The following is a 23,973-nucleotide window of genomic DNA, read 5'->3' as shown; positions in this document are numbered from 1 at the left end:
ACTGCAGAGATTGAACCTCAGTCTTCAATGGGTCCAGAATGCCTTCTGTTGTCCTCTCTTTAAATTAATGACTGCTTACAGTATAAATTCAGCAGCACCTAGATGGTTTTGACTACCTTCAAAGGGCAGTGGTTTATCTTCGTGAAAAACCTTGCAAGAAGAGCTTGTGGTCATTGCCAGCTGATAGATGTGCTCCACATACAAGAATCAAAGGCAGCTCTGATTCAACGTTTGTTCTGCGCAAATAAAACACTACATTAGAGACATCTTAAATGTTGCTGTTGTCATGACAATCACATTATTTTGTTGAGATTTATAGAGCAAACTTGTGCTTCTTTCAAACCTTGAAAATACACATGCTCGAGTCTTAAAAATGATACATTCACTGCTTTAGATTTTCAGTGCATTACTAGCAGTGCAGTCCCACGCATTCAGCGTAAACAAATGGATCACTTCATACTGTGAGACAGGAGACACCCTCTACATCTGAGGACCAAAATAATTTATTAGGGACTTATGACAGATTAATTTGTGCTGCTTGTCCCTATGGTTCAAACAGGCTTAAGCAGTTCTGTGGGATTTCAAGTCACAAATTTGCTACTAACAGTCCTTTCTTTCTCTAATTATGAAGTTTTCTGTGTCCCATTCAATTGTAGGCTGTTCAACAACACATGCAGCTTTCGGATGGCCATTTTTCCCTGTCACGAGTGGCTCGAGGAACACCACGTGCCTGTCGGACTGAGCCTTGCTCTTGACTCGATCGGTTGAAGGAGCCGCAAAGATAGAGGCCAGAGTGCAGCGGTCTTCCCCAAAGTTTGAGATCCCCGGAGAGGGAGGAGGAGGTTTGCAGCAACCACAACGACATGGGGTTAAATACAGATACATCAATATGAGGACAAGGGTCACCACACATCCCAGAAGAGTGGTGTAGCCTGTGTTGAACGGCTCCTCCATGGCACGCTGGGCTACCACCGTTAAATTCACTTCTCGTGATTCATTGATCATCCTCGAGTTATCCACAGCAGTGCACTGGTAGACCCCCGAATCTAGGGACTGGGCAGCTAGAATATCCAAGCTACCATCTTGATTGAGACGTAGAGATCCGTTGTGGATCAGCTGAGAGATGTTTTCTTGGTGAGGAATGATCCAGCTGTAAGACAGGTCTTCTGCGTTTAGGGATCCGGTGCAGTCCAGTCTCACTTGTTCACCCTCGTAAACAACTCTATCAGCCTTCGGAGATATCAGGGATATCATCTTCCCAATGGTACAGTTCTCAAAGAAGTGTGCAGAGCGCAGAAAGTTAATTGAGATTTGAGGCTCACCGTACATCAGACACTTGTAGACATCCTTGTAGTCTTTCACACTTGGATATCCCTTCTGCTCCCAGTGCCAAAACATGCGGTACATAGAGCAATCGCACTCCAGACTGTTGTTGTGCAGGAACAGGCCTTTTTGCACAGCAGCGGGCAACACTACAATGTCATCTATAGGCAAACGGAACAGGCGGTTTGAGGAGAGGTCCAGTGTAACCAGGTCGGGGTGGCTGTGCTTACGAATCGAGAAGAACGGGAAGTCTGTGATCTGGTTGAGGCTGAAGTAAACCTTCCTCAGACTGCCGAGCCCCATTAGGGTGTTGCTCTCCACGCGGGTTAGACGATTGTTGTACAGCAACAGCACCTCCAAGGCTGGCAGGTCCTGGAAGTGATGCTTGCCCACCACCTGCAATTTGTTGGAAGAGAGGTCCAGGTATCGAAGACTGCTGATGTTATGGAAAGCTCCCGGGCTGAGCAAGGAGATGCGGTTGTGGGACATATGCAAAGTGTGCAGCCTTGGGAGCCCGTAGAAGCTGCCGGCTGCCAGCCATGTTAGTCTGTTATGACTGAGGTCCAGGACAGAAGTTGTGAATGGAAGCGGGTTAGGGAATCTATCCAGACTTGAGGAGCCACAGTTCAGTATGTCAGAGATGCACAGGCAGCCTTGAGGACAAATAGCCCCCGAGAGCCGAACCAAGAGTGAGATCAAAACCACACAAGATGTAGAAGTCATTCTTTTGGCTGCACATAAAAAGGATTACACTAGGAACAGCGCCAGCTCAGTTGATACAGGAAGCCTTCTGCTCTTAAATCCTAGAAAGGTTGTTTTACATCTGTCGCGTCTTTCAATATTTCACAGATGGCCATGAGGATGCAGATGTGCAGTATCTGTGGCATGGAACGGACTTCGAATAAAACAGTATGCCATTAATAGATGTATTTAAAATTAATGTTTTACATGGTTTACCTACTCTATTAGCACAACATGCACAGGAAAGCCTACCAGAACAGTCACTCAGAACCTTCTTAGATTCGGTTCCTCTGATCTTACTTTGCTGTAACAATCCATGGTTAGAAGTTGTTGAAACAGATTATCCTGATCTGAAAGCATCCAGAAAGTCCAAAGCGTTTTCCAGTAAGTTTAATATATCCCTAAAACCAAACTCGCACCTTTCCCGGTTCTCCTGCGGCTGAGTGCTCTTGTTGTTTCCAGAGTGTCCTTTCATTGAGTGATGAGCCCACAGAGTGCAGCACTAATCTCTTCCCATCCTTGCCTCTGCTTCCTATTCAAAGCACCGCCTCACGTCTCTCCCTCTCACGTTGTGATTATTCCCGATACGGCTCTCTCTTTCTATCTTTCTCTCACTCTCTCTTTCTCTCTCTCCAATTGTTTGGTTCCTTTAATCCCCTCTGGATTTGTCTTTTTCCGCTTCAATATTCCCCCACAGAGCACATCTCTTAACAGGATTTAGGATGCTGTGTGTTTGTCTTGTCTTACATTTCATGAAAATCATCAAAACATTTGGACTTGGATGAGAGAGATATTTTTTTTTTTTTTTTGCATAGCATGAGGTACCAGTCAGCTTAGAAACCACATCTTTGACTCCCCCTCATCTCCGCTGCCAGGCGGTGTTTGACAGCTGTTGTCGGTTGTCCTGGTGGTCCTGAGGGAGCTGACTGCTGTCACACTGAATTGATCTCAGTTTGTTTGTGTTTTTCTCCAGGTGTCTTTGGCACACTATCATCATCCAGTCCATCTGAAATGATTTTAATATCTGTCATTTTACCACAGTCCCAGATTCTTTTGATTAGATGAACATCTATCTATCTGTCCATTCTTCCATCTAATGAATCGCTTAGCTTGAGACAAACCTAAGATAATTTTTAATATAATTACCTAATGGCATCTACCTTCAGTTCATTTGTCCAGGCTTTTTAGTAAAACTGGATGGGTATAAAAGGAGCCCATGCATGCATAATGTTTTAGAATATAATGGATCTTGGAGTCATGGTAAGATAATCAGTCACAGCATGTGACAAATCTAAAAGTGTGAAATGGAATTAAGATGTTTGTTTTTATAGAGTGTCATTCTGTTAGGGTGGCATCTCTTCAGAAACACTGACACATGGCATAGATAGCTGGCAGCAGTCACACTGACAAAAGCACAGAGTACTCCCACACAAGACCAAACCCACTGATATGTCTTACAGTATTCCAGAAAATGACTGGAGACAGCTTTGCACAGTAGATCTACTCCACACTCACAGGATGTGGGCTCGTGAAATGCTGAATGTGTGGGAAATTAACTGAAAGAGAGAAGCTCTGGATTCCATGGCAGTCTTACATTTTCTGTGAGGACAAACCATTTAAATTACTTTGATTAGTCTTTGTGAAAAACGTTAGCCAGCTGTAGAAGAATATATTTCAAGTTGTCAAATCTCACTTACGTTAAACGGAAACGTCCATTTGAGTGAAAATTAACAATTTTCTATTAAACGCGCGCTTTAGCAGGACATAGGCGGAAGTAAGGTATTGTTGTTTTGTTTGTTTTCTGGAGAGTGCTGACAAGATCTTTTCGCATTGTTTTCCTGTATGTGTGTGTGTGTTTCCAAAAATATTTTGTTTCAAAATCATAAGAAAAAACTAATAAACGTATTTAATTAATATATTAGAATTACGTAGACGTTGAAGTCAAATAGGTTATTCATATAAACAACCAGTAGATGGAAGCACTTGCATATGTCACAAACTTACTGAATATCAGCCCAGTGTTTATAAGTGTTTAATGGGAAACACACTAGTTATCATATTACTGTGAGAACTGAGTAAAAAGTAAGGCTTTCTTTTCTTTACTGGTTGGTTTTATACATATAATTCAAAATCCTGTTTATTTCGGGGGGTTTTTTCTTATGTAAATTTTATATTATATATTTTTAAAACGTAATAAAAGCACTTTGGAATGAACCATTGTAGCACACACACACACACACACCATGTAAAATACGTATTGAACATGTCACTATTTATCCCAGTAAATATATTTCTGAAGGTACTGCCGACATCAAATTTTCACCAAGTGTCGGTAACAACCCAAGCAATCCATACATAAATAAAATGAAACAAACAAGTTCAGAAATAAAATAGTCGCATGCACTGCTCAGGTGTGATTTTGGCTCATTCTTCCACAGAGTCTTCAGTCTTGAAGGTCCTGACGGTCTCTTCTATGAACTCTGATCTTTAGTTATTATTTTCTATTGGATTCAAGTCAGGTGATTGGCTGGGCCATAGAAGCTTTATTTTCTTTTTCTGAAACCATTTGAGAGTTTTCTTTGCTGTGTTTGGGATCTTTGTCTTGCTGAAATGTTCACCCTTGTTTCATCTTCATCATCCTGGCACTGTAGGTGTTGGGATTGAACCAGCTAATATTAATTTCCATGTACAAAGGGCAGGATTGCTTTCTAATTACTGATAGATTTCAGCTGGTGTCTTGTTTTTCCATGTCTTTTTGCTCCTCCCTTTCTTCATGTGTTCAGTACTTTTCCATGTGTAGTTCCACTTTATTATGCATAACTTAATTTCTGAACTTATTTGTTTTGTTTTCTTTGTATGTATGGATTACTTGGGTTGTTACCTACTGGTGAAAATTTCAAGTCAACAGCACCTTTAGAAATATTAGTGACATGTTCAATATTTATTTTAACCTGATTATATGTTAAATAGTCTATATGCTATCAAATAATGTTATGAAATACAGCTTTTTAGACACTGATGATTCTTTCTTGCTTTTTCTTTGTGTTTAAGATGTTTGTGTTGGCCTGCCAGAAACGTTTGACTCGAGCATTCAGTTCCTCCTGCTGACCTCCTGTCTTCAGCTCAGCAGTGAACTCACACAGAGTGTCTGCAGAGGTGATCGATTGGAGACAACGGGCAGTAATTCCTCCTCAGGAGAATCTACAAATGAGATCAATCTATCGAGTTGACCAAGGATGCGGTGAGGAGAGTCATAATTAGTTACACTGAATAGTCTGAGTGTGTGTTAGTGTGTGTGTGTGTGTGTGTGTGTGTGTGTGTGTGTGTGTGTTGATGTCTGTGAGTATGTTCATGTGGATCTCTGTCTTTGTTAGTGTGCAAGACCCAGCTGTTCTTCAGAGCGACTGAAGGTCTATTCACTGCACACTATATTGTAACAATAAGACCTGTCATTGCTTGTGTAAACAGTTAGCAGGGCAACAGAGACTATTCACTTTATTCTCTTGAAAAGTCTTTTACACAATGCTTATGAATTAGTTTATGAATTTACATGTGCAGTCCTTTTCTTAAAGGTGAATGGATCGAATACTTTATCTGCCTGTTTATTTTTCTGTATATGCTGCTTTATCTGTTTCACAAATACACACTTTCATTTGAACTCATTACCTCAATGTGTGTTTTACTTATTAATTGTCTTTGTGGTAGTCAAAGATTTCTCATTACAGGCTAAATGGGGTACTGTTGCATAATTAGTCCACATTTTAAGCGTAGTACAACTTGCTTTTAGGCCATAGCACAGCTAGGAGTATTGTGTTCTTGCCTAATGACTCGAAAATAATGTGAAGGTTTACATTATACTCCCATTTCCTAGGACACAGAGCCATGACTGATTCATCTGCTTTGCTCTTAATTAAGTCACACTTCGCTTGTGGTTCCAAATACATGAATGATTATTTGTAAGAAATTTGTCTGCATACTGTAATGTACCCTCTACTAGGAAATTTACACAGAGAACACACACACAATTTCCAGTTGAGTGTGACACCATGAATTGCATCTTTCCCTTTTTTTTGTGGCTATGAACCTATCCTAAAATTACCCACTCGAGTAAAAGGTGTGACAATATTACTGAATACCAAAAGGGGGCAGTAGTGTTACAAAAACAGCTTGCACTGATGCACTTCGTTAGTGAGGCTGTCACTCACAGCACCCCCATAACCCCTGTCATTTGTTATAAAAGTCGGAGCATGCTAGGCACAGGAGGGTTCGAGGGAGGATCGCAACAGGATCACCAATTCTTCATTTCGAAATTCCACATCACGCATTCTAATGGCAACACGTGTTTCTTTTCTGGTTATGCTTCACGAGCACAGAGAGATTGTAATGATGAGGGTAAAACAGAGCACAAAGACATTTAAAAGTGAATTTATTAAATAAGGTCAACTGTACCAACAAATCAGATATTAATGAAGATATTTTAGTAACAAGTTATTGCAGATAATAACATAAGATTATATAAAGTGTCCAATTTATTCTGCACAACCACTCTCGAAAAGACATTTAATTTCGCCTACATAAAAAGATGTAAAATAAATCTATACGTTTTTGTTGTTCACTTTGTCTGTCAAAGTAAGGAGGAGGTAGGGACTGGATCAGCGCTGCTGAGCGTTCAGGGGAGGGCGAAGTAAGTGATGCTGAGCCAATGGAGATATTCATGCGAGGAGCATCTGTCCTAAACCCCAACTAACCGCTGCAGAACACTTCTGTCTCCGCGTCGAGGTCACAATCTGACTCAAGTTTGAAGAGGCTCGCTCTTATTCACTCTCTTTGGGAGATTTGCTTGAGCAGGACAAAACAAGAAGGTAATAATACGCGCAGAGGGTCATTAGTGAAAGTTTGTCGTGTTATTTTCTCATATGCGCGAGACGCATGGTTATGTGTTTAGTTTGTGCATGTTTCTGAGATGACCTACCAATAGCTTAATAATCTGCATTTCGATGTTAAGCAAACACGTTTACACGATATTGAAATAATTTATATTATAATTTATAGTAAACATCTTGCCGTCATATGAAAAGCGTATATAATGGAAACCTTACAGTCGTGGTTTAGGAAAGCTTGGCTATCTTGGATTCATTAAAATGTTGGTTGAAACGGGTATATTGATTCAATCTTGATTTCAGGGTATATGTTTTGGGTGGTGTAGTATGTACAGTTTTTAATGTAAATGAATGTTTTTGAGTTCACGACTGGGTAAGGCGGTCTTCTGCTCCTTTCAGTGTGTTTTCGTCGGTTTTGGAGATGCTGTTCCGCAGTCGATCAGCACTGCACAACCCCCAGCTGTTATGATGCTGATGCTACATTCTCTCAAAGGTTTGTTAAGAAAATGGCCATTTCTATTATGGAGAATGGTAGTTTAGTGAGAGGCAGCTAACTTTATTATTCGCTTGATTAAACAAATCTAATAGCAAAAAGTGCTTTTATAGTCACAGTAAATCTTTAATCTCGCTTAATTTCATCACCTGTTGCATCATGGCTGTTTTCTTTTATCTCAGACTGCATTGTAATTTTGGGATTAATGTTTTAGCAAAACCATTTTACAAGCTCACAGCAATAAAGACTGTGGTTGTGCCCTTCATCTTTTATGTCCACAGTTTGTGTAACCTGTCTTCATATGTAATTTCCACTCCCTTCATCTGAAGTTCTTAAAGTTCGGATTAAATAGCTATTTGTCTATTAATTAATGCAAATCATGGCCAATGCTTTGATAAAAGGTAACATGAACAAAAATGTCTTAATATAACATATATATATATATAGTGTTCCGACCACTAAAAGTAAGAATTCGGAATGAAATAACCTAATAGTGATATGCTAATATGCTATGGTTATTTCAATATACTTGTGAATTCCTATGAAGTCCTAAATGTCAGACTTCTTAGTTTGACCACTAAGTTCTATTTGATTGTTAAGATGATGTTTTAAATGCATTGCTGTATCATACTAAACTCTTCTGCTTAATGTTTTTGTCTCGTGCTTATCCCCGAGGAGGTAATTACTGCCTTGCACGCGGACGTGATAACCTTCATCTGCTTGGCGATAATTTGCATAATCATTAGAAAAATTAACCTGCACTTTTTCCCCATTTACACCACAGGCTGATATGCAAGTGGCTGCTTTGTCATCTGGTAATTAATGAGCAGTGTAATGAGTTGTGTGTGCTCCCAATAAATGCTGCCTTTTGTGGCTGTCTGTAGTTTCTGGATTCAAGGGACTTGCCTCTTTGCCCCCATTCAATGCGACCTGACACCAATTCGGCTAAATAACACAAAGTCCCCAGAAACTGAGTACTGGAAAGCCCCTTTAACCCAGAAACCGTGAAGAGAGATGCTCAAGGGCTGATTCACAGAAAGTGGAAAGCCATATCTAGAAACTGCAGCCTGTATAACGATCGATTTAAGAACTGAATGAGGGATGACTGAATGTAAATTAGCAAAGCGGCGTCAATCCTCAAAGCACCATCAGTTCACAATTTCATTGTTACAAAGATGTCAATCCATGTCATAGTGCTGGGAAATTAAAGTTTAATAGTGCTGGGCAATTTAAAGTATTAATTATCGTTGAGGTTGGGTGAAGGGGGGCTTCGTCCTCCAGGGTCTCTGTTATTTCAGCCCCTCACTGTGCTGTCAAACATCTGAGGTGACACTCCAATCAGAGATATTATAAAGTTACATTAAGTCAAAAGCCCCTTGTTTGAACCAGAGTGACAATATTAAAAGATAAAATGATTGTGCATGGATTTCCAATTACACTCACCTTGATCTTTCCTTTTATTTACTTATGAAGGTTAGTCTCAAATCTTCTCATATACATAACCAGAAGGAACTGTAAAGATGGCTAATAATGGCCTGTAGTGATTCTCTTTTCAATTGACGTGTAAGAAAGGGCTGACTTCCTGTGAAGTGCTCTTTCACCACAGAGAAATGTTACGGTCACATGAGATGGATGGCCTCTCAGTACACTCACTAAAGCTAGCAGCCCGTGGGTCCCCACACCTTCACGGTCCCTACACCCTACTGAGTTTACAACATTAATTATAGACTTGTTAATAGCTATCCAGAGAACATGCTCACATTAATATGCTTTGAGTTTCACGCCACCCACTCGCACACCAACACACCTATGCATACACAGATTGTTTGGCGAAGTGTTGGTTGTCTGGCAACTGTGACTTTCATATGCATGCAGAGCCACAGTACAGTATTGGCCAAAAGTTTTGGTAGTGATATAAATTTTGTGTTTTACAATTTGATGCTTTAGTATTTGTAGATTATTTTTCCACATGTTTTCTATGGTATACTCAAAAACAATGAGATGCATATCATATTTTTTTTAAAGGCTTTTATTTCGCAAAAAAATATATAACGAGTCAATATTTACAGTGTTAATATTTACAGTGTTGAACCTTGTTCTTTATAACCTCTAGTTCGCTCTGGCATGCTGGATATTAGCTTTTGGTCCAAATCTTGACGGATGGCGATCCATTCCGCTTTATTAGTTCTCAGAGTTGATAACAGTTTATGGACTTCTGCTTGTCCACTCGCCTTTTGAGCACTGTCTGCAGGTTCTCTGGGATTGAGGTCCGGGGAGTTGCCTGGACACAGATCCAAAATTTCAGTATAATGATCTTTGAGACACTTCTTTATCACTCTTGCTTTGTGACATGGTGCTCCATCATGCTGGAAGAAATCACTCTTGCAGGATGTTTTGATACCAATCTTTATTCATGGCAGTGTTTTTTGGGCAGAATTATGATTAATAATTTACTTGGTTAAAAAGTAACCCCACACATGGATGGTATCAGTATGCTTCACTGTTGGCACAACACAGAACTCATGGTAGTGTTCACCTTTTCTTCTCTGAACATTCAATTTTCCAGATGTCCCTAACAGTCAGAAAGGGAGTTTCATCAGAGAAAATAAATGTGCACCAGTCTTCTGCTGTCCAATCCTTGTACTTCCTGCAGAATTTCAGTCTGTCCTTTTTTTTTCTTGGAGAGAAGTGGCTTCAGGCTTGAGACCAAAAGTCCTGGCCTCACTGTGTGTGCAGATGCTCCCATTTACATTTAGCTGACGCTTTTATCCAAAGCGACTTACAATTGCCATGTATGTCAGAGGTCGCATTCCTCTGGAGCAACTAGGGGTTAAGTGTCTTGCTCAGGGACACATTGGTGTCTCACAGTGGATTCAAACCTGGGTCTCTCACACCAAAGGCATGTGTCTTATCCACTGCACCAACACCACCCAAATCAACCTGCTGCTGTTCCTGAGCAAGCTCTGCACTGCTGGAACTTTTGGCCATGACTGTATTCATATACTTATAAATAGAATTCCTGTATTTTCTTGAAAAATATCAGTATATCATCTAAGAGTGTGTTTCAGGTCATCCAGACCAATATTTTCTTCGCTAAATGACTTCTGTAAATAACATAATGACATGTATCATAGTAGCCTATGTACAGGTGCTGGTCATATAATTAGAATATCATCAAAAAGTTGATTAACTTCACTAATTCCATTTAAAAAGTGAAACTTGTATATTATATTCATTCATTACACACAGACTGATAGATTTCAAATGTTTATTTCTTTTAATTTTGATGTTTATAACTGACAACTAAACAAAATCTCAAATTCAGTATCTCAGAAAATTAGAATATTGTGAAAAGGTTCAATTGGTGCCACACTTTAATCAGCTAATTAAATCAAACACCTGCAAAGCCTTTAAATGGTCTCTCTGTCTAGTTCTGTAGGCTACACCATCATGGGGAAGACTGCTGACTTGACAGTTGTCCAAAAGACGACCATTGACACCTTGCACAAGGAGGGCAAGACACAAAAGTTCATTGCAAAAGAGGCTGGCTGTTCACAGAGCTCTGTGTCCAAGCACATTAATAGAGAGGCGAAGGGAAGGAAAAGATGTAGTAGAAGCAAGTGTACAAGCAATAGGGATAACTGCACTCTGGAGAGGATTGTGAAACAAAACCCATTCAAAAATGTGGGGGAGATTCACAAAGGGTGGACTGCAGCTGGAGTCAGTGCTTCAATAACCACTATGCACAGACGTATGCAAGACGTATGCAAGCCACTCTTGAACAACAGGCAGTGTCAGAAGCGTCTCACTTCAAAAAGGACTGGACTGCTGCTGAGTGGTCCACAGTTATGTTCTCTGATGAAAGAAACTTTTGCATTTCCTTTGGAAATCAGGGTCCCAGAGCCTGGAGGAAGAGAGGAGAGGCACACAATCCAGTTTAAAGTTTCCACAGTCAGTGATGGTTTTGGGTGCCATGTCATCAGCTGGTGTTGGTCAACTGTGTTTTCTGAGGTCCAAGGTCAATGCAGCCATATACCAGGACGTTTTAGAGCACTTCATGCTTCCTGCTGTTGACCAACTTTATGGAGATGCAGATTTCATTTTCCAACAGGACTTGGTACCTGCACACAGTGCCAAAGCTACCAGTACCTGGTTTAAGGACCATGGTATCCCTGTTCTTAATTGGCCAGCAAACTCGCCTCACCTTATTGTGAAGAGGAAGATGCGATATGCCAGACCCAACAATGCTGATGAGCTGAAGGCCACTATCAGAGCAACCTGGGCTCTCATAACACCTGAGCAGTGCCACAGACTGATCGACTCCATGCCACGCTGCATTGCTAAGTATTGATGAGAGCTGTACATGCTTATACTTTTCATGTTCATACTTTTTAGTTGGCCAAGATTTCTAAAAATCCTTTCTTTGTATTGGTCTTAAGTTATATTCTAATTTTCTGAGATACTGAATTTGGGATTTTCCTTAGTTGTCAGTTATAATCGTCAAAATTAAAAGAAATAAACATTTGAAATATATCAGTCTGTGTGTAATGAATGAATATAATATACAAGTTTCACTTTTTTAATGATATTCTAATTATATGACCAGCACCTGTATTTATCAATAGATATGTTCCTGCAGTTTTTAAGCAACTTATTTATCAACTTTAAAAAGAATTAAAATGTTTGAAAATATAATAATAAAAGTGTTTCTGCAATGTTTTACATCAACACACCCCGCATCACTACTTTGCAACTGCTGTATTTCCTGTGAACTAAATTGTGTGCTCAAGATTAGTACTAATTTCTATATTTCCAACTCCACTTAAAGGGTCTCTCTCTCTCTCTCTCTCTCTCTCTCTCTCTCATACACACATACACACACACATACACACACAAACACAAAGTTTTAGCTAGCATGTCGTGTATCACCTACTTTCTGTCGATTGTTTCGAATCAGAACTCGTGAAGACCGTTTCGTGAATGAATCACTCTTTTGAGTTGGTTCATTCGAACGGCTCACTCTGTAGTGCAGGTAAAACATTTTCTGACTAAAATATTATCAAAGTACTGGCAGTAATAATGGTTAATACCATTTCAGAGTACAATGTTATATGTTTCTTTCCTCCACTGTATTCTAATACTGTCACATTCGCAGTCTTTGTATAAGTATAATAGAAAATCTTAATTTTTTCTTAGTGAATTTAGTATTACACCTAACTTTACTGATAACTAAGTATGGTATTTATCTTTATGGTTATGCCTCATGAATGAGTTTTTCCTATAAGCACAGTATCCATGCAACAGGTCTATCCTCATTCACAATGAAGATTGTGGAATGTGTGTGTGTGTGTGTGTGTGTGTGTGTGTGTGTGTGAGGAAGAAAATTCTCGAGTGGACTGAGGAGATAATATGAGAGCTGTTGTACAGGAAGCTGTCTTCGGGTCTATGTCTCAAGTGGTCCAGATTATTTCACTGGACTGCAGATTAGTACTATGATAATCCTTTTCTCCTTGCTTGCCCTTCTCATAAAAAAAGGTCTCTCGTAACTTTGGCAATTTTTAAGCGCTAAACTGCACACATTCCACTCTGGTTCTGTCTCTGGCTTTTTAAAGAGATCGTTCACTCAGACGCTGGCATTAGTTGAAGGAGCAAATAATCTAGTTTATACTACTTAAGATCTGGCATTCTGTACTGCAAACATTGTTGGCTCTCATGATAAATTGCTTTTGATGTTTCTCATTTATAAGTCTCTTTGCATAAAAGCATCTGCTAAATGGATAAATGTAAGTTGGAAATAAAGAAAATGATGTTAATTCAGTCAGGAGTCGGCTTTTACCATCTGTTTATGAAAGAAAAGTATAAGGCAGGTTTGCAGGTCCTATTAGGTGCCACAGGTAGTTCTGTTTGAGGGGCTGTGTTGGCATTTGCCAGGATTGGGCAAAATTGAGATTTAAAAGGTGCATTCAGCAGTTTGTTACTAATATAAACAGTTTTACACATGAAGAAATAATTAGTTTTTTTGTGAAGTGTCGTCTGATCTGAACCTCATGGGTCATGCTGATCCATGTCAAAACATAATGCAGTGTCTAATGCAGTTGCACCACTGTTATTGACCTTTAAAAATCAGCTCCCTCATAATTCATAGGGTGAATTGAAGTAGCCACTCCACCGGATGCTGAAATGGAGACAATGCATAAAGACAATGCAACTAAATACACAAAGCAGATGACCTCATTATTTCAACAACAAGATCTTGGGCAACAACAGATAAATTCTTGTGTAACCATCTCAAATGTTCATCAACAATAGTCCATAAAGAAATAGAAGTAGGCCATGTGTTGTGTGAATTACATAATGTTTACCCATAATTCCAAGAGGGTCTGGCTGCAGACTTGCACTTGCACTCTCAGACTTGGATTCTCAGACTAGCACTCTCAGACACTTGCACTTCCGCTAGTGACATCACTTGCAGTCTTTATTTTTTATTTTGTTGATTTTTTTTTTTAACTTTTTGTTTGAATTTCCCAACATTTTATAACATTAGCCAGGTGGTGCAGACAAGAAAAAAGAAACTAAATTACAATGTCACTTGCAATCGCTACTTGCACTCTCCGCTACCTGTGACATCACTTGCAATCAACACAAATCGTGCGTGTTGCCAATGGAGACAAGACGCTGTGGTGGTGATTAAACGATTAAAACTAATTTAGTACTATAAAGTACAGGGTTTTGCAAGAAAAAGACAAGACCGGCAAATCCGTGGCCAGAACACCAGAATATGAACGTTTGCGCAAAGACTCTCGCTAAGCATAGAAAAACATAAACACTTAAAATGGCTTAATGTATTAAGATGCTATTAAAATATCAAAATAAATATACAGTTCATTATTATTTAATGAATATGTATATAGTATTTTCCTTACATACTGCAAAATGTGACATAATGGCCTAAGATGACAAAGGCCAAACTCAATATGCTTCTCTACATTATTAAAATACATAACTAATATGTACAGGCACGCAGGTGAGCCCAGAATAAACGCAACACGCAAAGTTAAGCATTTTTCCATATGGAATAAACTGTCTACAACTCGTTTATGTCACTGTCTTTGTCCATTTGTCAGGAAGCCTACAGCTTCTTTTCGCTAACAAGATTATGTGTTTATTCAGAGGACCTGTGCAGGAAAAAGTGGAAAGCCCAAAATGCTCGATCAACATCAGCCATCTTGCAAACAGACAACCGCCTAGCACTTGCCCCTCCCACAAGAAGCGAATTTGGCCTCGGACGTGAGTCAATTTCGCTTCAAACTCTTGCTTTCTATGCGCGTCTATTTCGCTCTAGATGTGCGAATGCATTCAACATGTTCAAGCGGCAAAATAGACGCGGTAGACGCGAATTTGACGATCTTTTCGCGTTTGTGTGAATGCAGCATTACGGGTTTGGAACGACATGACAGTGAGTCATAAATGACATCATTTTGATTTTTGGGTGAACTAACCCTTTAAAATCTTTCTGGAAACCGTGACATGATTCTTGATGAATAGAAAGTTCTAAAGAACAGCATTTGTTTGAAATAGAAATCTTTTGTAATATTATAAATGTCTTTATTATAAATATTGATCAATATAATGGTTGAATAAAAGTATATAAAAGTAACTGAATAAAGTGTAAAGTAACTGAATGAAAGTAATAATCTCTTAAAAAAAAAAAAAAATCAGAGTCCATACATTTGTACATGTATTTTATTTTGATTTTTTGTTTTTTAATTCGTTTCATTTCATTACAGGCCTGCATCTTGTTTGCTACCTCAATTCAAAGGCAAGACTTTTAAAGCCTTCTTCATTTCATTTCATTTCATTTCTGAATGACACACAACCCTGGTATAGATGGCGTTCATCTAAACCTGTGAAGGGTTTATTTTATGTGTTACAGACTCTGAGAGGGCATTTTAATTAAAGATACTCCTGCTCATTGTCCAGCTATAGCCACTCCAGAATATTTCAAAAGGGCAGTGTCTAAAAAGACGTGTCACCTTGAGCTCTCTGTGAAAAGCAGAGGAAATGAACGGTCATTTGCTTGCAATCCGATCCTGGACATTGACAGATTTTGGAAAGTGCTTTTCTGCAAGTTTCTAGAGATGGCTGCACAGACCTGTAACATTTTGTACTTATTCAGTCCTTCTGGGTGTGTGTGTGCATTTTAATATAGATTTCAAACCCTTAATATCTGCCTTACCTCGGATGCTGGTGAAGTGATGAGGTTGAAATATGTTATACAGCATACAGGGTCTGTCTTCCAGATGCAACCTGTGGGAACATGCTGTGCTCAGGGACACAGTGAAGGGATGTTCACACTGACAGCGATTTGCAGTGACAATGCAACCCTAAGTCATTCATTTTCAGTGAGAGTTGGAGATTTAAGTGACAAGAGTGACAGAGACCGCTGGCGATTTCGGAAAATTGGGCAGAGTTCAACATCTTAGAAATCTGCAGTGATGTGATGTAGCAACTGTTAGTGGTAGTTCAAATCGTGAATCTCATGATCCGCTGCCTGATTTGGCACAGATTATGTGGTTGTTCTTTTGGCAAATTTAATTTTAACTCATACTATTTAAAGGCAAATTCTGAAAACTCATCTGTCATCATTAATCACGTTGTTCCAAACTTTCCAAACAGAAGTTTATTTAAAAAATGTCTTGGTGTACTTTTTCAATATGTGATGAAAGTCAGTGATGTCTAATGCTGTTTTGCACCCCATTGGCATTCATTGTATGTCAAAACATTCTTCAAAAATATCATCTTTAATAATGAAAGTCATACAGGTTTGGAACAGCGTGGGGGTGAGTAAATGATCACAAAATTTTGTTGGATTTTTGGATTAACTATCCTTTCAAAACACCACACATAAAATACATTATCCTACCAAAGCATCTCAATAAAGTCTGCTTTCTCTTTCCTCTAACTGGCCTAGTTTCTCTTATCTCTTAAGAAATAGATTGTGAGGTCAGGGATCAGATAAAGTAGAAGAGATCTTTTTCTCTCTTTGTGGTGGGACAGTAAGATGAATGTGTGCAGGGCCCTCAGGGTAGGCATTAGAATAACCTCTTCGGTCTTGTGAGACAGTGTGTTCTCGTTGCATAAATTTCCTGTTTAATCATCACTTACTATTGTAGTGATGTGCATAATGGAGTTAAGAGATAATGATTTTACAGGCTGTAAGGAGAAGTTGTCCTAGAATCTGTGCCCTTCGATGTGAGATTGTCACATTAGAAAACGTTTACTGTGCAACATTAGTCAGGTTTGGTTAAATGATGTCTTCAGTAATAAGGCAAAACAATGACCACACACTTTTTCAGAAGCATTTGCAGTTCCTCCCATTTCCATATGGATTTCATCTTCAGAAAGAACCATCAACCAAACCAGTTCTTATAGATGAATCACAATATTACAAATTTTATTAAATTTAATTTTAAATATTCAAAGATTTGTTAAAAAATGTGTGTTTGCTGAATGCTGATTGAAAAACTATTGCATTTTTCTTTCAGTTATTAGAGAAAACTGTTAAAACAATGATATTAAACTAATAGAGACGTGAAGCTCCAGTGTGTCTAAGCTCGCTCAGGTGTTGGTCTCCCTGTACTTTCAAAATTAAAGTGATTTACAACACTTATAAGCCAAAGAGAAAAAAATAAATAATAATCGGCTAGTGCTGATAATTCAAAATGACAAATTTTAACAACATATTGGCTGATACAATGGTCGATCACTAATGTTGGTTTTTAATTTTGGAAAATGGGGCCATCTTCATTCAGTATTAAATAATTATTTTATCCAGGTTTGTTTGGTGCAGTTTTATGATTGGCAACAGTTTCCCCTGAGAATTCATGGGTAGTGTCATTTTAACTGGAATTTCCACTGTAGTGATCGAAATGTGATTTTTCATAAATAAAGTTGAAATGATTTGATAAATAAATATCTCCTGAATAACCATGGTTACAGTTTTTACTGTAATTTTTATTTTACCACGAGGAACTCAATAGCATAATGACAGTATAAAAATGCAAAAAGATTTGTGTCTGTGTTAAGGTTATAGGGGACAGAAAATATCATTAACTATAAAAACAAGTCAGTCAAAAAAAAAATGGAAAAACAAGCGTGTATATACAGGATCTCGTCTCCTGCCTTTGGTGGTAGACTAGTAGAGACGTTGAGCAGTGATGCAGTAAATCGTTTGATTAGCTGATTCACCAAGGGAATCCCGGATCATATTTGCTGTGGTTAACACAGACAGACAGGGACTCTCCAAACTGTATTTTCTAGCGCCCTACACCAACCCTACACCTTAACCTGCAGAAAACTACTGCCAATTTTTGTATGTTTTGTAAGCCTTTTGTTTTACGGGAACAGAGGAATTGTCCCCATAAACCATGTTTACATTGTAGTAACCATGTCAAATTTGTGTCTTCATAAACCACATATACCAGTACACACTTACTCACTTACTCACTCACTCGCTCTCTGACAATGACTCTTTCTTTGTCTGCCTCCCCGGGCCATTATATCTACATTTTTGTTTATTTTATCTTATGCTCTGTTTACCTAGTACTCCCCTGCTGACTGCTTCTGTTTCCTTCTTTTTTGGTACTCTTTCACAACAACAAAAATTGAAATACTTGTACTATACCTATTGGATGGAAATAGTTTCAATGTTTTTGTATAATACTTGCCTTAACCATGAGTATACTTGCATCAAACATGTCTTAGATTGACATGCTGCCTTTGCACCTGACATTAAAGAAGAAATTAAAGGGATAGTTCACCCAAAAATGTAAATTCTGTCATTAATTACTCACCCTCATGTGGTTCCAAACCTGTAAGACCTTTGTTCACCTTCGGACAACAAATTAAGACATTTTTACTGAAATCTGATAGCTTTCTGACCCTGCATTGAAAGTGATGTAACTGATATGTTTCCAGACCCAGAAACATATAAAAGTTCTGAACGAATGTCATTTGGGTTTAAAACGACATGAGGGTTAGTAAATCATGAGAGAGTTTTAATTTTTGGGTCAAATGTCCCCTAAATGCAGTCAATATGTGTAATGCCTTTGAGCATGTATCTCAGTGTCTTGTGTTACTTTGCTGTTTTGAACGCATCCTGCGTACTGCATGTTCTCCAGTGCCCAACCGACTCCCTGGGAAACTCTCATGCAGAAGTAATCATGCTTTTGTGCCGAAGGCTAAACGCCTGAGAAATGCGGGGGCTCCTGTGATCGACGACTGTCAGTGGGAGCGTGAAGGGAGAGAATGACGTGAGACAGGAGAGGATGGTGGAGAATGGAATCAAAGGACCAGTATTGCATGTACGTGTGGTTTGAACGTAAGCGATAACAGGCATAAAAAATTCAGACTGTGAAGGGATGATGGGAACAGATAAAGAAAATGCACTCTTTGAGCCTGGATCAATCGTGAAGTTGTGGGATTAAGACTGATCTGCCTTCTAAATGTTATCTGGAGCTCACGCACGGACTTGAACCTGTCTTTAAGAGAGAATAATGCCTCTGTGTCTCTTCTGAGTGAAGGTAGAGCCAGAAGTCTTACCAAGCAGACATGGGGGCTCTGCTGAAACCAGGAACTGTTTGTACAGAATACTTGATTCATCCCACTGTATGTTTCTGGAAAACTGTCGGCTGAGCCCAAGGCCAGTCCATATTTTTCATTCAGTACTGTGTTGATAAGGGATCTGAATGCTCTTATCTTACAGTTTGACTCCTTTCCTGCTTAGCAATTGTAATTCGTTCTATTAATTAAGCATCATAATGAATTAAAACATTTCCATTTGATTCCCTACAGGTCGTGTTTTCCAACACATAATAGCACTGCCATCTGTCCATCTATCTATCTATTTGTCTGTCTCTCTGTATGTCTGTCATGACTGCTCTTGGCCTTCAGAGCTCACAGGTTTAATAAGGGAAAGAATCTTTTTGTTTGTTTATTTTTGCCTACAGTTCACACACAAGTGCTCAGCAAGGACACAAACCTTATCCTTGCAGTGTAAAGGAGGCATATGGGGATATGAAACAAAAGACATGAGCACTGTGCTGTTTTTGTCCTTGCTGACGGTCATCCACAAGACTGCCTTTTTTCAAATAAATGCACATAGTGCTTTTACAAACATCTGTATTTAATTAGTAATTTTGTCTTGTTTTATAATAACAGTGTGTAAACCTATTTACAGAAACCACAGTTTGCAAATGATATTAAGACTTGATATATCAATATTGAATTAAGTGTATTCTTAACTCCTTTGATAAATTATGTTTCAAGGATGTTTAGATATTTTTAATGGGAAAACAGAATGTAAATACCCATTAAGGAAATTATTTTTTGCTGTGTAATTGTGCATCTCTGTTTTTGATTTTCTCTTTGTTTCATTAAATGTGTGTGTGTGTGTGTGTGTGTGTTTTAAATGTTTTTTTTATTTTATAAACCCTTAAAAATTGTCTGTGCATGTGGTCTTGCTGTGTGTTCTGAGGATTCAAGGGTCTCTAACTGTCTGAAATTGAGAAATGTGCCAAAATGAAGACTGCAGCTGTCTCGGGGTCTCTTATGGTTGCTACCTGATGGAAAAAATAAGTAGAAAACAGCTTTTCCTGCTTCGGTAGAACACAGCACCCTTAAAAAAACACACGTTTCTGTCAAACCATGCCTTTTTAGGGCTCTGGGTCTAAATACAGCTCACCTTAAGTTAGTGTGGAGAAGGGAGAAGTGGAGAAATTTCTCCCTGTGAGCACATACTTCATAGAAAAATCAATTTCATAGGTTAGGACACCATTACTGTCAGGTCCAAAAAGGTTTTTTTTAAACATAATAGCACAAGTGAATACACTCGCTGGGGAAGAAAAAGATGCTTAGACGCACCATCTTTGTTTTTATTATGAATTTTTTTTTTTGTGGTGCTAACTATAAACACCGACTTCTAGTTTGGTTGCCAACTACATTTTTACTCTTAATATGACTCTTTATGCAATGATGTCTCTGCCTAGCTATAGATAGTAGTCTTTCCAAAACACAACATAAACATCTGTTTCTCTTATTGGCTCTCTGCCCCGCTCTCCCTCTTTTTTTCTCCTTCCATTATTCTCACAGTATTTAGTTTTGTTTATTGTAACTTCCTCTGTGTTTTCTAGGCTATGCAGACAGGAGCTGGTGTTTATCCCATGGATCTACTGGACAGCACATACCCGTGACGACATCGTCTCCCACAAATCCCGGGAGTTTCTTCTTTCTATGTGGATTAAGGTCTACAGCAAAGGAAACTAGAGCTTAAACAGCTGGGATTTTCCCCATGTTCCTGACATCATCTGTAGGAAATGAGCCCTGGGCGTCTGTCTTTTCTCTCTACATGGACGAAGAGCCAAGGAAAGTGTTCTAAAAGCTGACCGTCAGGATTAATTTTACTTACAAAACTGCCCCTTTATCTTTAAACCCAAAGAAGACCCTGATGGTGTCATATGATATGGACTAATTGTACTCAGTAAGAGCGCCCAGCGGCAGCACTTTGGCTCCAGATGAAACTGATGTTTTTCTGCATAATATTTAGTGAGTCTGGAGCTGTTAGCCCTCCCGCACTGTGTGTCGTAGCATGTGGCTTGGGCTCAACTTCCACAGCATCTTAATAACACAGCCGAACCGATTTAGACCAAGGAGGAAGCATCTCTACATCTGGAGATACGCTGGCATTTTTTAGAGGGATGCACAGAGATGTCTGATCTGCTTCCCTCACGTTTTTTGTTCTCTTTACCTATGTGATTTCCTAAAGAAGAAGCCCAAGAGATCCAGCTCTCTTTCACATGTGCACCTAGTAAGTTTTTGAGTGTATCGTCTATAACCTTTCTAGTGCTTCTCTCTCTCTCCTCTAGTGACGTCCCATTCACACATCCCACCATAATGAAGCATTTAATTAATGATGCACAGGTTCAAATTAGCCTGGTTCAGTGACTATCCAGGGCCACTGGTCCCTGCAGACGCAGTGACCTTTGGAGAGGGCCAGACTGCTGCTTTGTGGCCAAACACCTTCACACACGTCTACCCTTGAGCCCCTGGCAGTAAATAGTGAATGGTAAATGTCAGCGCTCTAGCCATTGAATCATACGGTTTATTTGAATAAGTGTAAGAGCAGATCAGATGAGCACCACAAGCTCCACCAACAGCTTGACTCCGTCCACACATCAGCCTTCGGCAAGCTGGGAATTTTCTCTTTGATTAGGCTGATTATATTGTCTTTTATCTTGTGCTTGCTCTGTTACCGTCTCTCTTTTCCTCTTCTTGCAGCGGCAGCCATGAGGGTCGCACCGACACATTTGGCAGGACTACAGAGCGGCGCTCCACGTGGATAAATTAGTTTATTTCGTGTCGGGGTTACACATTCTTGTCATATATTTTTACAACTGCACGGCTCGTGGAACACGACAGGAAAGACTTAAAAGGGCCTGATGCACCTTTTAAGAGCAGCAACAAAAATGAATAAATCATCAAGAGGGAGTGAGGGCTAGTTCTTCACAGACAGCGCTGAAGAATACGCTCTTCTCCCGCTACCAGCGAGAGAGGTCTCTGGCAGACTGACAGTTGCAGCCTCTCCTGCTCTCGAGCCTGGTGGAACGTTGATGCATTTGCCTTGAGTTTCGCCTTCCTCGGCCCTCCCCCTCTGTGCCTGTGTCATGCTCTGTTGCCGGCGTGCCGTCCTGGAGCCATGCCCATCCCCGAGATGGCTTTGAGCCCGGAGAAGTCTCTGTACTGGGAGGTGTTCCCCTCCATGGCCACGCAGCGGGTGTACTGCACACCTGTGCTCTGGGCCGGACGCCTCTATGTTCTGGGGGGCTGCAGCGAGAACGGCCTCCCTCTGGACTCAGCCGAGGTGCTGGATCTGGAGAGCCAGCGCTGGTGCGAGCTGCCCCCTCTCCCCACCGCACGGGCCGGGGCGTCTGCCGTGGCCGTCGGAGACCAGCTGATGGTCATGGGAGGCATGGACGCGCAGCAGAGCCCTCTGGCCTCAGTGGAAGTGTATCACCCTGATGAGGGCAAGTGGGAGAGAAAGACGGGACTGGGGCAGCCCTCCATGGGGATCACCACCCTGGAGAAAGGTAAGAACGGTGTTTCCTTCTTTGTTGATAAGACTGCACTGGTCAAAAAGTTTAGAAAAATCTAAAAACCTAAAGCAAAATTTGGTAAGATATTAAAAGACATGTTTTCAGAGAATATGCCATTAATTATGCTTATTTTTCTTACCCTGTCGTCAAATTAGCCATGAACCTCACTAAATATTGTTTGTTTATGCCTGATTTGACAATGGGGTAAGAAAAATAAACTTAATTAATTGCATGTTTTCTGAAAATAAGTCTTAGTATTTTTGCAGGTTTACTTCTCGGGTTAATGAGAAGTAGTGTCCATGAAAAAAGAAAAGTGTTCATTAGTTTCTACACCATAGTTTGATTGCATGTGATCATGCACATACTAATGAGTATTTTCTGTATATATTTTCCACATATATTTTTCAAGACCACAATCTGAACTAACCTTCCCCTAAAGTCAAGATATCTATTTTATATATATAATATCTAATTGATCTTGGCACGCAGTTAGTCTGCATCTGTGATGTCATTTCCTGTTTAGTTATTTCTGAATTCTAGTTACACCACTTGCTTATTTGACAGACAAAATGTGTTTCAAATATTAATACTGAGGAAAAAAATATATACTTCTTACCTAAATTGTCTTGATGAATTCTTGCTGCTCTCAGGCTAAAGGGTCATTGTTTGGTTCTCAAACACCAGGAAGCAGCAGTCTGTAGAAAAACATTAGACTGTACAGTAATTGGTGAAAACTAAATTTGGTCTTTCTGCTGCTTCCTGTCAGAGCACGATTAGCTGTATAATCTTGGCTGCTCTTATCTTTCCTACAATCACTGTGGTTGTAATGAATGTTTCTGGTAGCCAGCATCTCTAGAGTGCTCCGGATGTACCAGCTCCAAATCAAGGCATCAGTCATGCCGTTCTGTGACACAAAGCATTACACTGGAGAGAAAAGTCTCTCCCTCCTCTTTATCTTGTTTGAGACCCCGAGGACGAGTGTTTATTCACAGGGATTCGCTTGTGCTAAGCCGCATTCCAGCAGCTGAGCCGAATTCAGGCCCGGACTGATCAGTTCTGCGGCTCCGTTTAAAAGCTATCAGCAAAAACAAGACCTGTATTCATGTGCCAGAGAGAGCTCATAAGCCTGTGGTTCTTTAATGAATACTTTGGTCACATCCGCAGAATTATAAATGAACTGTGTGCTCATTAACCTATAGCAGCAGATCGTTTGAAATTAGCATCTGAGCTGTGATCTAGGCGTTTGTCATAAAATAATAATATTGAGGATGTGAGGGAGACATCTTAAAGAGCCCATATCATAAATATATTTTTTCTAGGTCTACTCAACAGGTTAGTAAAGGTTTCCTGCACCAAAACACTATAGGGTTTACTTTTGCACAAGCAT

The 23,973-nt window shown here is 39.6% G+C and overlaps 2 protein-coding genes across 3 annotated transcripts in view; one reads left to right on the top strand and one right to left on the bottom strand.

The window, feature by feature from the left end:
- Nucleotides 1-17: 17 nt before the first annotated feature.
- LOC128011301 (amphoterin-induced protein 3-like) lies at nt 18-3,971 on the bottom strand. The gene is made up of 2 exons (XM_052593539.1): nt 3,762-3,971; nt 18-3,663 (listed from the first exon to the last, which is right to left on the bottom strand). Exon 2 carries the CDS (start codon nt 2,044-2,046, stop codon nt 601-603), a length of 1,446 nt encoding a protein of 481 aa, XP_052449499.1. The 5' UTR covers nt 2,047-3,663; nt 3,762-3,971; the 3' UTR covers nt 18-600.
- Nucleotides 3,972-6,714: 2,743 nt separating this feature from the next.
- The window catches only part of LOC128012056 (kelch domain-containing protein 8B-like), a 112,260-nt gene continuing 95,001 nt past the window's right edge, over nt 6,715-23,973 (top strand). Inside the window, exons 1-4 of one of the 2 annotated variants that reach the window (XM_052594974.1) lie at nt 6,715-6,926; nt 7,344-7,437; nt 20,628-21,301; nt 21,772-22,580. In XM_052594974.1, coding sequence (XP_052450934.1) covers nt 22,190-22,580 — 391 coding nt within the window. In that variant the 5' untranslated portion in view covers nt 6,715-6,926; nt 7,344-7,437; nt 20,628-21,301; nt 21,772-22,189. The remainder of the gene's footprint in view (nt 6,927-7,343; nt 7,438-20,627; nt 21,302-21,771; nt 22,581-23,973) is intronic. The other variant, XM_052594975.1, reaches the window with a different exon arrangement.

Source organism: Carassius gibelio, chromosome B23 (genome assembly GCF_023724105.1).
Source record: "Carassius gibelio isolate Cgi1373 ecotype wild population from Czech Republic chromosome B23, carGib1.2-hapl.c, whole genome shotgun sequence".
In the NCBI taxonomy this organism is placed as follows: domain Eukaryota; kingdom Metazoa; phylum Chordata; class Actinopteri; order Cypriniformes; family Cyprinidae; genus Carassius; species Carassius gibelio.
The sequence above is the reverse complement of the archived record's forward strand: the minus strand, read 5'-3'. Positions and strand labels throughout refer to the sequence as shown.